Source organism: Rattus norvegicus, chromosome 1 (assembly GCF_021556685.1).
Source record: "Rattus norvegicus strain SHRSP/BbbUtx chromosome 1, alternate assembly SHRSP_T2T, whole genome shotgun sequence".
In the NCBI taxonomy this organism is placed as follows: domain Eukaryota; kingdom Metazoa; phylum Chordata; class Mammalia; order Rodentia; family Muridae; genus Rattus; species Rattus norvegicus.
This window is the reverse complement of record NC_141534.1, coordinates 92,795,002-92,811,631: the sequence shown is the minus strand read 5'-3', so window position 1 is coordinate 92,811,631 and position 16,630 is coordinate 92,795,002. Positions and strand designations below refer to the sequence as shown.

General features: G+C 45.9%; 1 protein-coding gene across 4 annotated transcripts; it reads left to right on the top strand.

The window, feature by feature from the left end:
* Positions 1–5,476: 5,476 nt before the first annotated feature.
* On the top strand, positions 5,477–10,526 carry LOC134485105 (protein NYNRIN-like). 4 transcript variants are annotated; one of them, XM_087606869.1, is made up of 6 exons: positions 5,477–5,524; positions 6,251–6,434; positions 7,048–7,198; positions 8,164–8,385; positions 9,076–9,175; positions 9,521–10,526. In XM_087606869.1, the coding sequence occupies exons 2-6, from the start codon at positions 6,336–6,338 to the stop codon at positions 9,759–9,761; spliced, it is 813 nt and encodes a 270-aa protein (XP_087462995.1). In that variant the 5' UTR covers positions 5,477–5,524; positions 6,251–6,335; the 3' UTR covers positions 9,762–10,526. The 4 variants fall into 4 exon arrangements, with proteins under 4 accessions (XP_087462995.1, XP_087462994.1, XP_087462992.1 ...); XM_087606868.1 differs by lacking the exon at positions 5,477–5,524 and having other exon boundaries at positions 6,002–6,434; XM_087606866.1 differs by lacking the exon at positions 5,477–5,524 and having other exon boundaries at positions 6,059–6,434; positions 7,067–7,198; positions 9,085–9,175.
* The last annotated feature ends 6,104 nt before the right edge of the window (positions 10,527–16,630 follow it).

Genomic DNA, 16,630 nt, shown 5'->3' with positions numbered 1-16,630 from the left:
ATGACAGCATTTTCAACAAATGGTGTTGAATCAACTCGAGGTCAGCATGTAGAATTTATACTGACCTATTCTTTCTTTTAAAGATTTCTTATTTATTATGTATAAGTACACTGTAGCTCTCTTCAGACACACTAGAAGAAGACACCAGATGTCATTACAGATGGTTGTAATCCACCATGTGGTTGGGATTTGAACTCAGGACCTCTGGAAGAGAATTCAGTGCTCTTAACCAAACCACGAAACTTTTAACCCAAAACTTTTCCAATCCACAAGTAATAGGGACAAAATGGAATAGAAACTGAGGGAATTGCTAACCAATAACTAGACCAGGTTGAAACCTAGCCCATGGGCAAGCACCAGTCCCTGACACTGTTAATGAAATGCTGTTATACTTGCAGTCAGGCGCCTAACATGATTGTCTTTTGAGAGTCTTCACCCAGCAACTGATTGCAACAGATGCAGATACCCAAGGGCAAACATTGAACAGAGCTCCATGACTCTAATGGAAGAGTTGGGAAAATGGCTAAGGACCCCAAAAATCATAAGAACTCCACAGGAAGACCAATAGAGTCAACTAATCTGGGCCCTGTGAGCTCTCAGAGATTGAACCACAAACCAAAGAGTATACATTGGCTGGACCTAGCCTCACCCCCGCACAAATATAACAGATATGCAGCTTGGTCTTCATGTGGATCCTCTAACAAATGGAACTGTGAAGCGTCCACCTCGACCAGCAAGGAAGACTCGACACTGTTGGGCTCTTCTCAACAGCCTTTATTGCAGGAACACCTCATTCTTGATACGGGGGACCCCGGGGAACAAAGGCACTCACCTTAAGTATAAAACAGAGAGTGGCTGTAAACTTCTCCTCTGGGGATTGGTGGAGTGTGAGATACCTTATTAACATGCTTATCACCCTGGCCTTGTAAATGCCAGAAGAAGGACAGGGACATGGCTATAATGGTTGTATACCACAAACGACCACTAGATGTCAGTGCCATCTTTAGCCGCTCCCAACAACTCCCCCTTTATTGTATTATAAAAATGAATCCATTAGTTGAAGGTAGTGGTCTGAGATCAGACATGCCTCATAGAGTGCCCAGCTCGGCCATGGCGAGCCATTCTTGCAGTTAGGACTGCACCCCAATGGCTAGAGATGACTATGTTGTAACACACTGTTCTGGGCTATACGTGTGTGTTTATTTGGGGGAGAAACTGGGCAGAGGGGCATTTGACCAGCCTGAATGTTCAAACGGGGCATAGCCACCTCGGTCTATGACTGGTCTAGATCAGGGTGTCACGTCAATATTGTCATTGCTTCTGTCTTAGGTCGTTCCTCTTGGCACTCAGTCTTACCCGTTGTAGGCTTACCTTATCACCACTGGGCCCCGTGTCTTAGGTTGGTCTGAGCCCGAGGAAAGTTGCCCATCTCTGGATACAATGACTTCACATGACAGTGAGAAAATACGATCTAAGGCAAACTCTTAATTTTTCAAAGAGGCCAGCCATACGTTGGGAGAAGCACCACTTTCAATGGCGACCATAGCCTGGTAAACAATCGCTTTGTGTCTGGCATGTTCTCGTTGTAAATGGCAGAAGAACCATAGACATACTCCGCATCCCAAGAGGACAATGGCCCCCCAGGCAAACATGGCAGCCCATTCTTTAAAAAAGGACAAAGCATTGGTAATCCACGAGGTGAAATCTCCAAACGTGATGGGTTCCATTCTAGTGTTGTTAAGGACAGCAATCTGCATCAGCAATTGTCTCGATAATTGTTCCCCTTTCACGGACCAGTTTCCTTTCAGATAATTCGAGATTTCTTTGCTCTGTTGAGAATACTAAGAAAGGTTAGCTTGCAGAGGAGTAATACATGAGCCTCTAAGAGAGGAAACACAGGACAGCTGTGTCATATGGTATAGCGCCTCAATTTGTTCTTGAATTAAATCCATTCATTGGTTAGCTAATAGAAAGCCAGATGCCAAATGGGCATTAAATTCTTCTTGTATCTCTAATGCCACTGCGGTTCTTTCCACAATCTGATTGATAGTCTCAGCCGTCTATACTTGATTAGTCATAGCAATCGCAGCTGTTGTTGCTGTAGCAGCTCATAGTACAATGGCTGAAATTATAGCTGCTATAATACCAAAATCCCTTTTGGTTCTTAGTAAATGAAGTATGGGGAAATTATCTGGATTTGCTTCCACGGGGATAGGCACTAAAGAAGGAATCTTGACCATCACTGCGGTATCATTGGTGCCATCCCAGCATTCAGCTAAATAACAGACTACATCAGAGTTATTACAATTTAAAGCATTATTACTTACATTAGTGCTTATCAGAAAGAAGAAAGGTGGTCTAACACATAATGAAGCACCAACCGCAGTATCATTTGCTAAAAGGCCAATAATCTTTACATTTACTAATCTGGTTTTGTTATTTGCTCTAGTGACTGAAATATTATACAATGTACATTCTTCACCTAATAATCGAGCAAAAGGAATTAGAGATGTGTATGTTCCCTGCTCATTTGATAATACCCATTAATACCAAGGTCAAAAATTACGCCTGCCAGTCTTTTTTTTTTTTTTTTCGATTATACTGTACATTGCCAAGAGGAGGGGAAATTTCAAATCCCGGTAGGAATTGTATAGCTCTATGGAATGGACTCTGACATGGGGTAAATTTAGGTAGAAAGGCTTGATATGTGGGGCAAGTAGGTAGGACTCTACGACAGGTAGAGTCATCCAGTGTGTGAATGCCTTGCCCTGGGGGTGATGGAAAACTACAATTATGCATCATAATCAAAGTTGTAATGTTTAACCTAGCAGACTTCTTGATTGATGTGTCTCCACTGCCTGAAGAGGCTCCTTGGGTAATTTGACTCAAAGCAGCCAGGATGGTTCCAGTGCCCATAGCAGTATTGCTAACAGGATCTAACCAATTAGCCAATGTGGTCCTTCGCAGCCATATACAAGGCTGGGAGGAATTTTTAAGAGTGAAACATAATGTACGTAATAAAGAAATGTTAGTGGCAGTATACTGTTGGGGCAATTCTCCATTTGGCACTATACAAGGAACATCACACAAACAGGATGTGGAGAAAAAGGTTGGCAAAACAGTAGAATTGCTATGAACTAGCATAAGTACTGGCCAGGATCTGGCAATAGCCCACAGCGTGAGTGAATCAACCTGGATTACCATTCCCAGTAGTAATAGTAGGGTTCATAGTCTCATCTTCACGAAGAGCAGGAGGCATTTTGCGAGTCAAACGTTCAGGCACCCAGATTGGATTGTCTTGATTCTGTGGAAAAACACAAACAGCTCCCCTGGATCTCGAAATTACGGGATCTGGGCCACACCATTCACCAGTTAAGACATCCTTCCACTTTACGTCTGCATTAGTTATAGGTTTAGTAGCAGCATGGCGATCAGCAGCAGAGTGGCCCTGCGCATCCAAAATTAAGAAATTTAGAGTAAAAAGAGCTAAAGACAACTGTTCTCTTGGTGTTTTGCCATAGGCAATTCCCCCTTTTTGTTTTTGTAAGAGCTCTTTTAAAGTATGATGCGCTCTTTCCACAATTCCTTGACCTTGAGGATTGTATGGCAATCCTGTAGTATGTTTGACCTGCATTCTTTGGCAAAATGCCTGAAAGGACTTTGCAGTGTAGGCAGGCCCATTGTCTGTCTTGAAACTATCAGGCTTTCCTCAGGCTGCCCATGCCTCTAAGCAATGACTAATGGCATTACGAGCCTTTTCACCAGTCATCAGAGTGGCATGTATAATACCGGAACAGGTATCAATAGAAACATGAACATATTTTAAATTTCCAAATTGAGATATGTATGTGACATCCATCTGCCAACGTTTTAGTGTAATCATACCACGAGGGTTAACTTCCACCTGAGGAGGGTGGTGAAATTGAACACAATTCTGGCAACTTAATACCACATCATGAGCTGCAGCTCTAGAGATTTTAAATTTTTGTTGAAGAGTGAAAGCAGGAACATGAAACTTTTGATGAAATTCTCTAGTGAGATCAACTGGAGCTGCATGAAAAATAAATTCTCTACGAGTACTAGCATCCACCAGGGCTATATTACTGGCCATGGGACCAGGCAAATTAGTATGAGCTCAAATATGTTGTATGAAAAGCTTATTTTTTCTGGCCCAGATCAATTTTTTTAATTCTAAAAGAATTTGACATACAGTACTAGTCGACCTAATTGGTCCTGCAATTTCAAGTGAGCGTACAGCGTTAGCTACATAAGCAGAATCAGAAATTAAATTAAAAGAATCATGAAATCTTTTAAAAACTTCCAATACAATTTTACATTCTGTAATTTGGGGGGTGCCTGCACTGTATTGGATTAATACTGGTTCTTGAGAATCAACCATCTAGGCACCTACACCTGTTTTGGAGCCATCTGTATAAATATCTAACGCTCCAGACAAAGGCTCTGAGGCAGTGACCTTAGCAAAGATCACTGGATGTAAAGTAAAAATTGTAACAAAGGATCCTTAGGATAATGATTGTCGAACTCTCCATCAAAACTACAGCGTAATATGGCCCAATCATCTATCAAGGCACACAATGTTTCTACTTGAGTTGCAGTGAAAGACCCCAGCTTAGCAGCAGTAACGCCATTTTGCAAGGCTGTACTTAAGATGACTGGTTCAGGGAAAGGTTAGAACACTGAGTACACAGCGGCTGCCAAGCAAGATATGTTTGGTTGAAGGCCTGGCAACAGGACGACTGCGGTTGAGCACCTGACAATGAGAAAAGCCCCGGGAGAGGTCCCACACCCTGGTGGGGGGCCGAGTCAGTCGTTATGTTCCAGGAAGGTAGCTAGGAAACTTGCCCCCGGGCTGAACCCTTGGGGGACCGAGTCAGCCGTTATGTTTCAGGAAGGTAGCTAGGAAACTTGCCCCCCGGGCTGAACCCTTGCCACATTAGAATCCACCAATTATATCTCTGTAACCATACATCTGCTTCTGTATGCTTGCTTCTGCTCCCCAGAATCCTATAAAAAGCCCATCCTTGGTTCCGTGGGGCGCGCCAGTCCCCCGAGTGACTGAAGCGCCCGCAGGTGCCTGCCTGTGTATCCCGACAATAAACCAAATCCTCTTGCTGATTGCATCCTGTGGTGTCTCGGTCTGGTCTTTGGAGTTGGAGGGTCTCCATCCCGAGGGAAAGTTCTCCCTGAGAGCTTTTCATTTGGTGCGTTGGCCGGGAAAGGAGATCCTCCACCCAGGGACCACCGACCACCCACTGGGAGGTAAGCCGGCCGACGTCTGTCTGATTCTGTCTCGTTCTGCCTTATTCTGTCTGTTCTGTGAGCGCTCAGCCAGGTCTGTTCTGTGAGCGCTCGGCCAGGTCTGTTCTGTGAGCGCTCAGCCAGGTCTGTTCTGTGAGCGCTCAATCAGGTCTGTTCTGTGAGCGCTCAGCCAGGTCTGTTCTGTGGGAGCTCAGCCAGGTCTGTTCTGTGAGCGCTCAGCCAGGTTCTGTGAGCACTCAGCCAGGTCTGTTCTGTGAGCGCTCAGCCAGGTTGTTTGGAATTTGGGCGGGACGAAGAAGGAGCTGACGAGCTCGGACTTCTCGCCCCGCAGCCCTGGAAGACGTTCCAAGGGTGTTAGGGGCCCGACTTTTCGGGGCCCAATCTGGGACTCTGGTTAGAGGAGGAGGATCCGGACTTACGGCACCTCTGTCTGTATTTTTGGCTTTCAGAGGGCCCCGGACTTTTGCCACCTCCATCTGACTTTTTGCTTTCAGTTTGGTACCAAAGCCGTGCAGCACGCCTGTCTGTTGTTTGTTTGACTGTTGGTGTTGTTTGTTTTCTCTGTGTCCTAATCTTCCTTAAAACTAACATGGGACAGTCTCTACCTTTGTGAAATCAGAGCCTTCTAAGAAACCTGTCCTCCCGGCAGACCTAAACTCCCCTCTCATAGATCTTCTCTCTGACAGGCCCGGCTAAAACGGAGGAGGCAGAGCCGCCGGCCAGATCAGTTGCCAGGCCACAGTCTGATAAGGGTTTCTCCCCTGTCGCAGGGAGATTGCGCAATAAGCGCGAGGTGATGCCAGATTCAACCTCCCAGGCTTTCCCACTTAGACAGGGAACCGGTGGCCAGACCCAATACTGGCCGTTTTCAGCAGCTGACATTTACAATTGGAAACAACACAACCCTTCTTTCTCCAAAGATCTGGTGGCACTCACCGACCTAATAGAATCTGTTTTACTTACCCACCAGCCTACTTGGGATGACTGCCAACAGCTCTTACAGGCCCTCTTAACCTCAGAAGAAAAACAAAGAGTGTTCCTAGAGGCCAGAAAACATGTTCTGGGAGATGATGGGCGTCCCACCCAGCTGCCTGAGGAAATTGATGCTGCATTCCCACTTAAGAGACCAAACTGGGATTTTAATACAGCTGAAGGTAAGGGACACCTACGCCTTTATCGCCAGTTGCTTCTAGCGGGTCTCCGAGGGGCTATACGACGCCCTACTAATTTGGCTCAGGTAAAACAGGTATTACAGGAAGCAGGGGAAACTCCCTCCGCCTTTCTAGAGAGACTTAAGGAGGCCTACCGTATGTACACTCCCTATGACCCAGATGACCCAGGACAAATGACGAGTGTCTCTATGTCCTTCATCTGGCAGGCTGCTCCAGATATCAGGACTAAGTTACAGAGGTTAGAAAATTTGCAGGGCTATACATTACAGGATTTACTTAAAGAAGCTAAAAAGATTTTTAATAAGAGAGAGATAAAAAAGAAACAAAGAATTGAGTCGAATCTTGGCCGCCGTAGTTCAGGGCCAAGAAAGGAAGGGAGATAGGGGGGGAGCTCGAAAGGGGCTGAAGCTGGATAAAGATCAATGTGCCTATTACAAAGAGAAAGGGCACTGGGCCAGAGAGTGCCCCAAGAAGCCTGGCGGACCCCGAAAGCCTCGACCACGAACCTCCCTCTTGGCTCTAGATAAAGATTAGGGAGGTCAGGGCCAGGAGCCCCCCCCCTGAGCCCAGGGTAACGCTTAAAGTTGGGGGGCAGCCGGTTACTTTCCTGATAGACACAGGAGCCCAGCATTCAGTCCTCACCCAAGCTTCAGGACAACTCAGCGACCGGACGGCCTGGTTACAAAGAGCTACTGGTGAGAAACAATACCGATGGACTACGGACCGCCGGGTTCAGCTGGCTACCGGTAAGGTGACCCATTCCTTCTTACATGTTCCGGACTGCCCGTACCCTCTGCTGGGCCGTGACCTGCTCACCAAACTAAAAGCACAAATTCATTTTGAGGAAGGAGGGGCCCGAATAACTGGCCCCCATGGAACTCCCCTTCAAGTTCTAACCCTACAATTAGAGGATAAATATAGACTATATGAACCGGGACAGGACAAGCCACAATCCCTAGAAATAGACACTTGGGTCACGAATTTTCCACTGGCTTGGGCAGAGACTGGTGGGATGGGGTTGGCGCTCCAACAGCCCCCCTTAATTATACAGTTAAAGGCCACTACAACTCCAGTCTCCATAAAACAATACCCCCTGTCACATGAAGCTTATCAAGGTATAAGGCCTCACATTACGAGGCTTCTAGATCAAGGCATCCTAATCCCCTGCCGGTCGCCTTGGAATACGCCTCTTCTGCCTATTAAGAAACCCGGCACTGGAGATTATAGGCCAGTACAAGACTTGAGAAAGGTCAACAAGAGGATAGAAGATATTCATCCGACTGTTCCAAACCCTTACAATTTGCTCAGTAACTGTTCATCAATGAGAAACAGGGGTATGCTAAAGGGGTCCTAACACAAAGGTTGGGACCCTAGAAACGCCCTGTGGCCTACCTGTCTAAGAAATTGGACCCTGTGGCCTCCGGCTGGCCACCGTGCCTAAGGATGGTGGCTGCTATTGCTGTCCTGATCAAGGACGCTGGAAAATTGACCCTGGGACAGCCACTCACCATCCTAGCACCCCACGCAGTGGAGGCCTTGGTAAAGCAGCCCCCAGACCGCTGGCTCTCTAATTCTGGCATGACCCACTACCAAGCCTTGTTACTGGATGCAGAACGGGTTCAGTTTGGGCCCGTAGTCGCCCTCAATCCTGCCACCTTGCTTCCTCTACCAGAGGAGGCAGAACAGCATGACTGCCTACAAATCCTTGCAGAAGTACATGGAACCAGGCCGGACCTATCGGACCAGCCTCTTCAGAATACTGACCACACATGGTACACGGATGACAACAGCTTCTTGGCAGAGGGAGAGCGAAAGGCTAGAGCTGCGGTCACTACGGAGGACAAAGTGATTTGGGCGAAAGCCCTGCCTGCTGGTACCTCCGCACAATGGGCTGAACTCATCGCCTTGACTCAGGCGCTCAAGATGACAAAAGGTAAGAGGCTAAATATATATACAGACAGCCGTTATGCCTTTGCCACAACACACATCCACGGGGAGATCTAGCAGAGGCGGGGGCTGCTCACATCTGAGGGTAAAGATATTAAAAATAAGGCTAAAATTCTGGCCCTCTTAGAAGCCCTATTCTTGCCCAAAAGACTGAGTATTATACATTGTCCAGGACACCAGAAAGGGCACAACCCAGAGGCACGAAGAAACCGGCTGGCCGATGCCACGGCGGGAGAAGGGGCCATGAGCAAACAAATCTTGCCCTTAAATAGCCCAGACCAACCCACGCCCCCACCAGTGGGACAAACCAGTTGGGTTTATGCCCATGAGGACATAGAGCTCCTAAAAAAAATGGGGGCCATCTACCACCCTCAACTAAAACAGTGGGTCTACAAAGGACTTTTGAATTGATCTCCTTTTTACATAAATTAACCCATTTGGGGTTTATGAAGATAAAAACCTTACTAGATCGGGAAGAGATAAATCTGTGTTTTTTTGAATCGGGACAAAGCGATACAAAAGGTGACTGAGAGTTGCAAAGCGTGCACTCAGGTTAACCCGGGAAGGACCATGATTGGACAAGGTGTTCGTCCTAGGGGACACCGTCCCGACATCCATTGGGAAATTGATTTTACTGAAATTAAACCAGGTATATATGGATACAAGTATCTCCTAGTTTTTGTAGACACCTTCTCAGGATGGGTCGAAGCCTTCCCCACAAAACACGAGACTACAAAAATGGTCACCAAGAAGCTCCTCGAGGAAATCTTTCCCAGGTATGGCATGCCTCAAGCGTTGGGGTCGGACAACGGGCCCGCTTTCGTCTCCCAAGTAAGTCAGTTGGTGGCCAAATTGCTGGGGATTGATTGGAAATTACATTGTGCCTATAGACCCCAGAGTTCAGGCCAGGTAGAACACATAAATAGAACAATTAAGGAGACTTTATCCAAACTTACGCTTGCAACTGGCTCAAAGGATTGGGTGGCCCTCCTTCCCCTAGTTCTATATCAGGCCCGGAATACCCCGGGCCCCCATGGTCTAACTCCTTTTGAAATAATGTATGGAGCACCACCCCCATTTGTCCATTTCTTTGATTCAAACATTGCTGATTTTGCTGACAGCCCTTCTCTGAGGGCCCACTTACAGGCCCTACAGATTGTACAGAGAGACGTCTGGAGACCTTTGGCCGCTGCTTACCAGGACAAGCTTGAGCATCCGGTGGTGCCACACCCGTTCCAGATTGGAGACACCGTGTGGGTGCGCAGACACCAGACCAAGAATCTCGAGCCACGGTGGAAAGGACCCTACACCGTCCTCCTGACTACCCCGACCGCCCTAAAGGTAGACGGAGTCTCGGCTTAGATCCACGCACCACACGTCAAGGCAGTCCGGTCTGAGGAATTGACTAATCACAACACTACACCCCAGACATGGAGAGTTCAGCGCACTCCAAACCCCTTAAAGTTAAAACTCCTACGTGGCTCCTCCTAGCCCTTTTGTGGCCTAGAGTCAGTGGGGAAATAAGCCCCCACCAGACAGAAATTTCTTGACCAAGTCGAGTGAAAGATTTCACTCAAAGTTAGCAAAAAAAATGGGGGAATGAAAGACCCCAGCTTAGCAGCAGTAACGCCATTTTGCAAGGCTGTACTTAAGATGACTGGTTCAGGGAAAGGTTAGAACACTGAGTACACAGCGGCTGCCAAGCAAGATATGTTTGGTTGAAGGCCTGGCAACAGGACGACTGCGGTTGAGCACCTGACAATGAGAAAAGCCCCGGGAGAGGTCCCACACCCTGGTGGGGGGCCGAGTCAGTCGTTATGTTCCAGGAAGGTAGCTAGGAAACTTGCCCCCGGGCTGAACCCTTGGGGGACCGAGTCAGCCGTTATGTTTCAGGAAGGTAGCTAGGAAACTTGCCCCCCGGGCTGAACCCTTGCCACATTAGAATCCACCAATTATATCCCTGTAACCATACATCTGCTTCTGTATGCTTGCTTCTGCTCCCCAGAATCCTATAAAAAGCCCATCCTTGGTTCCGTGGGGCGCGCCAGTCCCCCGAGTGACTGAAGCACCCGCAGGTGCCTGTGCCTGTGTATCCCGACAATAAACCAAATCCTCTTGCTGATTGCATCCTGTGGTGTCTCGGTCTGGTCTTTGGAGTTGGAGGGTCTCCATCCTGAGGGAAAGTTCTCCCTGAGAGCTTTTCAGCAGTATATGGTATAATAATTTTCTTGGGTAAAATACCAAAATGCTGAATACAAGATTTAACACCTAACACAGCAAGCTGTGCAACAGCAGAAGGGTAATATTCAAGGGTCTTATTAGGTGAAATATGGGGATAAATCCACAGAAGTGGTCCTTGTTGCCATAGCACTCCTGTAGGCTAACTAAAGGTTCTCAGTATACACAAAAAGAGATCCTCCTTTTCCTTGTACCTTCTTAGCATTGCCTTTTCCAGTCTTTCTTCTACTTTTCTCAAGAATAATCGTGCTTCCTTGGTTAAAGCAGGGGTGAAGTAAGCTGGGAATCCCATTTCAGGATCTCATAGAGTGGCTGTAAATCTACATTAGGCATTTTTATAGGGTCGAATCCAATTTGTGCTTCCTAGTAACTTTTGAAAGTCATTTAATGTTTTTAAATGATCTTTTCGTAATTCAATTTTCTGAGGGGAAATACTAAGAGGAGTAATCTTTGTTCCTAAATACTCTCCCTTTTTGCCTATTTGAACCTTTTCTGGTGCTATAAACAATTGATTGTTTTCAAGCACCTTAACCACTTTAGCATAAACTGCTTCCAGGGTGCCACAATCTTTAGCTGAAAGCAAAATAACCTTAAGTCAGATTGGTGGGGCATTTTCCCTTTCGGGACCTCAGTAGCAGCCCTTTATCAAACTGTCTCAGTGGCCTAAAGGCCCAAGGAAAAAAAAACATTAATCTTGACCTTGGCCACAGCCTCTAATTGGAGTAAGCTGAAGAACCGGTGCCAAGACTTTCTCCTCTTATCATCTGAAATTAAAACCTGAATTCTAAATTTTGACTGGCAAAACAAAGTTTTTCACAGTTTGTTGTAGATTCTTTTTGAAACTATTTTAGGGGCTCCCCTGTCCCCAAACCTGGGGCATTTTAGCCATAGGGGCAGAAACTGGCTGCTGAGTGGATAGGATCAAATGCGCTCCCCATGTAACTTAATGTTGGAGACTGACTCCTCTCTTGGAATAAGGCCAGCAGATAAGGCAGGCTCCCTTAAAGAACTTCTCTTAATGAACGCTCTCCTTCTGTGAGCAAGTGTTGAAGGTCAGGCCACTAAAGGCAGAAATTCCTTTCTTGTTCTTGTTTTCCTTAGAGTCCTTCCCCACCTCGCTCTCAGCCTTTTCAGATCATTCCTCCTGTAGCATTTCTAACACAGTCTGTCCCTTTAAGTTTCCTTGCTCCCAAGCAAAATTTACATCTTTTCCCCAGCTTATCTCAGCTGTCCACCATGAGACTCCCAGAGACAGCAAAACCATGGTGCAAGTGGCTTCGCATTCACTAAGAAATCTCTCTATAGTGCTTCTCTTTATCCTATGCCTTTTTCTTTCAAACAGCTCTTGAAGGGCCAGAAAAATTGGGTGATAATGAGAAGTCCCCATGCTCGCGGCAGCAGCTCTGCAGCTAGTTTCGCTCTCCCCTACTGTGTGGGCTGGGAGCACAAGCACAGATAAAACACTATGTTTCAAAAATTAATGTTGGCTATCAACCAACACACCGACACTAGAGCGGGGTCCATAAAATTAAATTTCCTACTCACTACACTTGCTCCATAGCTGGAGAGAGGCAAACTCTGGCTAAACTCCCCCAATCTCCAGGGGTGAGACAATATCTGCCAAGAGCCTCAATTTGAGCGATAACAAAAGCTGTGTTGACTCCATAGGTTTTGACTGACTCTGCTAATTGCTTTATTGTTTTAAAGTCAACAGGTTCATGATGTCGCTGCCCATTTACATCCAGAAAGATTGGAAAACTCAATCCTAACTCTTTCCATACTTCTGGGCAAAAACAAGTACCTCCTGCAGGCTTCACCATCCTTTTACATTGAAAGTTATACGGAGGTGCAGGGGTGCCATTGGTATAACTGCTTTCTTATCTAATTCTTTGGCTTGTTTCTGCATAGCGTATGCATGTGGCCAGTCAGGATGATAAATCTCTTTCGCATACTGAGCGGCTTCTTCCTCAAGGTCAACTAAGTCATTATCACTGAGCTCTGAGTCACTAGACATTCCCAAGGTCAATGCCTTTAATGAGGGATATATTTTCTTTGTCTCTATGTCCTGATTATTATCTCTGTCTCTGTCTATCCTCTCCTTGGTCTTTTCTGTCTTTTCTTTTACTTCTTTTCCTCCCTTTCTTTTCTTTCCTTCCTTCAAAACTTTCTCTCCTTCTGACATACTCTCTTGTTGCTCTGTAAGGATTTTCTGGCCTGTCCTAACAGCTTCTTCACATCGTTTATCTTCTAAACAGGCATGAACCAAATGCCAACGCAGCTTTGTCCCTGGTTTAAGCTTGCCCTCTGTTGTTTCCCTATCCAGATCTTTTCCTAACTTGTCCCATGCTCTTAAAGTGAGCGACCCTGACACTCTAAACCACGTAGCACAACGGTTATATTCATCAAGAAAACTCAACAGGATTTTTTTTCGATATTAAGCTTACGCTGACCAAGAAGCTCCTGAAGAGCTGACAGGAGCAGGGTGGAGTGTGAGTTTCCCATGCTTTTACGACCTTATTTACGATCGATTTACGAGCACGGCAAGCTGGCGTGTTTATTTACACACGATCTTGTGGCTCATTATTAGTGGGCTCTTCCCAGCAAATGCATTCGTGCCCTGGACGATGGCAATTCAAACAGTAGCAACACCACAACACAAAAAGAGTATAAGGCAAAAGTGCTAGTCCAACCCACAAAGGATCAAATGAGAAAGACAACACTGCCGTGTTCCACAAACCCTTTTGCCTCTAAACCAAGGCTTTCATCGTCTCTGCTTACACCAGAGAACCTTACTCTGTAGCCTTTATACCAAGCCTTTCATCATCTCTGCTTACTCCAGAGAACCTTATTGTCCCATTAGGGAAATTTTATGATCCCTATTCCCCAGGAGCTAATTGCCCCTTCTGGGAACTTACCTATGTCGCCGGTCCTGAAGCTGAAAAGTTCTGAGCCCTCACGAGAAAAGAGAATTTTCTCGGGTCCCCATACTTTGGCCACCAGTTGAAGCGCCCACCTCGACCAGCAGGGAGGACGCGACACAGTTGGGCTCTTCTCAACAGCATTTATTGCAGGAACACCTCTTTCTTGATACAGGGGTCCCCAGGGAACAAAGGCACTCACCTTAAGTACAAAACAGGCAGTGGCTGTAAACTTGTCCTCTGAGGATTGGTGGGGTGTGAGATACCTTATTGACATGCTTATCACCCTGGCCTTGTAAATGCCAGAAGAAGGCCAGGGACATGGCTATATACCCATGTTATGGTTGTATACCACAAAAGACCACTAGATGTCGTGCCATCTTTAGCTGCTCCCAACAGAACTGGGGTTGTCTCAGTCTATAGTTCCTAGCATTGGATCTCATCCTTACCAAGACTGCCTGGTTAGGCCTCAGTGAGAAAGGATATAGCTAGTACTACATGAAGCAGATGTCCCAGGGTTAGGTGGTACCCAAGTGGAGGGGGCAATTGGGACAGGGATTGGCAAGGATGGGACTAAGGAAGAGGAGAGAGATGGGCTGTGACCAAGATGTAAACTGAATTTTAACTTTTAAAAAAAGTCTTTATGAACCAAAACAAATGAACAAGCATAGATGAAGTTACTGGAAATATTGATGCTAATTAGCTGGCTAGAGCTAAGGAATTAGCAGTGATTAAGAAGGGATGAGCATCACTGAGGTAAATTTTTCTTGGAAGTGTTTTCTAAGACCACAAAAAAGTTTTATTCCAGAGATAGACTTTGTGCTGGAAGCTGGACTGTGTTATCTGTAAGAATCACCCAGATGGTACTAGTTTTGAAGGCATGGTTTCACAGCATGATTACTATGAAGTTGAAGTTGCCTTGGAGACCCAAAGATGTTAGAGAAAGCAGAGTCATGTGATCCCTACTGAGGAAAACTGCTAGCAGGAAGTGGAACCAGCCCAAGATAAAGACATTTGTTTCAGTCAACAAAAATGAAAGGAGTTGGAGACCTGAAGATCACTTTGAAATCAGATATGGAGATATAGAGTTTGGAGTTCTCCCAGCTGGTTTTCTGCCTTGCTTTGGTTCAGTATTTACTCACTATAATATCTTGGAGAGGTAATAAATATCCTATGATGTTGGGTTTTATAGGGGATCACAGATAAGTGGTTGGATGAATCTCAGAAGAGACTTTGAACTTTGGACTTTTAACATTGTTGAGACTGTATAGACTAGAGGGACTTTTGAAATTAGTCCCTAAATAATAATGCTAAATATATTTTGCATTATGGTGTTGCTAGGTATGGCCTCTATGCTGGTTTAAATATGCTTGGCCCAGGGAGTGGCATAGTTAGGAGGTATAGCCATGTTGTGGAAGTATGTCACTGTGGTGATGGGTTTTGAGACCTTCCTCTTAGCCAAGTGGAAGCCAGTCTCTCCTGGCTGCAGTTGGATCAAAATGCAGAACTCTCAGCTCCTTCTATGGCACCATGTACTCTGCCTGGCTGCTGCTGTATTCCTACCATGATGTTAACGGACTGATCTCCTGAACCTGTAAGTCAGCCCCAATTAAATGGTGTCTTTTATAAGAGTTGCTTTGGTCATAGTGTCTCTTCACAGCAACAAAACCAAAACTAAAATAGCCCCTATAAACTCATGTGTATGAACAAATCTATGGGGGGCGAGGGAGTGGAATATGATAGTGTGAATATATTTGGACTATGGGAAGTGGCACTGTTAGGAGGTGTGGCCTTGTTGGAATAGGTGTGGCCTTGTTGGAGGAAGTGTGTTACTATGTAGGCAGGCTCTGGAGGGCTCCAATGCTCAAGCTCTATCCAGTATTGAAGAAAGCCTCCTCCTGGCTGCCTGCAGAAGAGAGTCTTCTGGCTGCCTTTGGATAAAGATGTAGAACTCACAGCTCCTCCAACACTATGTCTGCCTGGTCGCTGCCTGGCTTCCTGTCATGATGATAATGGACTAAAACTCTAAAATGTAAGCTCGCCTCATTTAAATGTTTTGTTTTGTAAGAGTTGCCTTGGTCATGGTGTCCCTTCACAGCAATGGAAACCCTAAGTCATAGACATATGTAAAGTTATCAGGGAGGTCAAGGGTCTGGGTATCATGGTGGCTGATCTTGGGTATTACCTTGACTGCACCTGGTATCAACAAAAACTCGAGCTGCTGGGAACTCTTGTGAGGAGTCTTTTCATCAGGTTGCTTGAAGCAGGAAGACCCTCCCTAAACATGGGTCACACCTCATGCTGACAGACACAGGAAAGTAGGAAATTGTGCTTTTTTCCCCCTGCCTGCCCTCACTCTCCCTGGCAGTTCATTTAATCTGTTGCTTGGGCTGGTAATAAATCCAACTTCTTCTGGATTGCGACAGAGATGGAAATACCAGCAACTCTTCCAGGCACCTTCCAGGACTGCAGCACTGCATGGCACAGAAGAAAGCTAACAACCTCATGGATGGACAACTATCCAGTTCTCGGCTTTTCCATTATGGTACAACCATTGTTGTACTACCTGGTGGTCACACCCTCTTAGCCAGTCTAATAAATCCCATAGAGACATGGATGATCGATACATACGTACATACATGCATACATACACACTACATACATGCATGCATACATACACTCATGCACATATACATAAATACACATGGATAGATACATAAGCAATAGATACATATAAACAATACACATAGACGGGGGGGTAGACAGATGTACAGTCAGTCTAGACTGACTGACTGACTGATTGATTGGTTCTGTCAACCCTGTTCCTTTAAAGAACCCTTGCTAATGCAAGCATTGGTGTGGTTCTTGGGAGATTTAAGGAGAAACATAGGGAAACCTGAGGTGAATGTTCAGAAACATGCAACTCAAGGACCATTGGCTGCCTACACAGAAGACGGAAGAAGGGTATGTTAAGAAAGAGCATGAGGAAAAACCCATGAATGTGTGTGACTGTGGCCTGTAGAACACAGGAACCTAGATAATATTATGTGAAGTAAAGGCACAAGACACCGAAGC

Coding starts and splice junctions, on each gene's coding strand:
- LOC134485105 (XM_087606866.1), top strand. CDS start 6,077: ATGCCAGATTCAACCTCCCAGGCTTTCCCACTTAGACAGGGAACCGGT. Junction 6,435..7,066: donor GGATTTTAATACAGCTGAAG/GTAAGGGACACC, acceptor CTTTCCTGATAG/ACACAGGAGCCCAGCATTCA. Junction 7,199..8,163: donor CCGGGTTCAGCTGGCTACCG/GTAAGGTGACCC, acceptor AAATCCTTGCAG/AAGTACATGGAACCAGGCCG.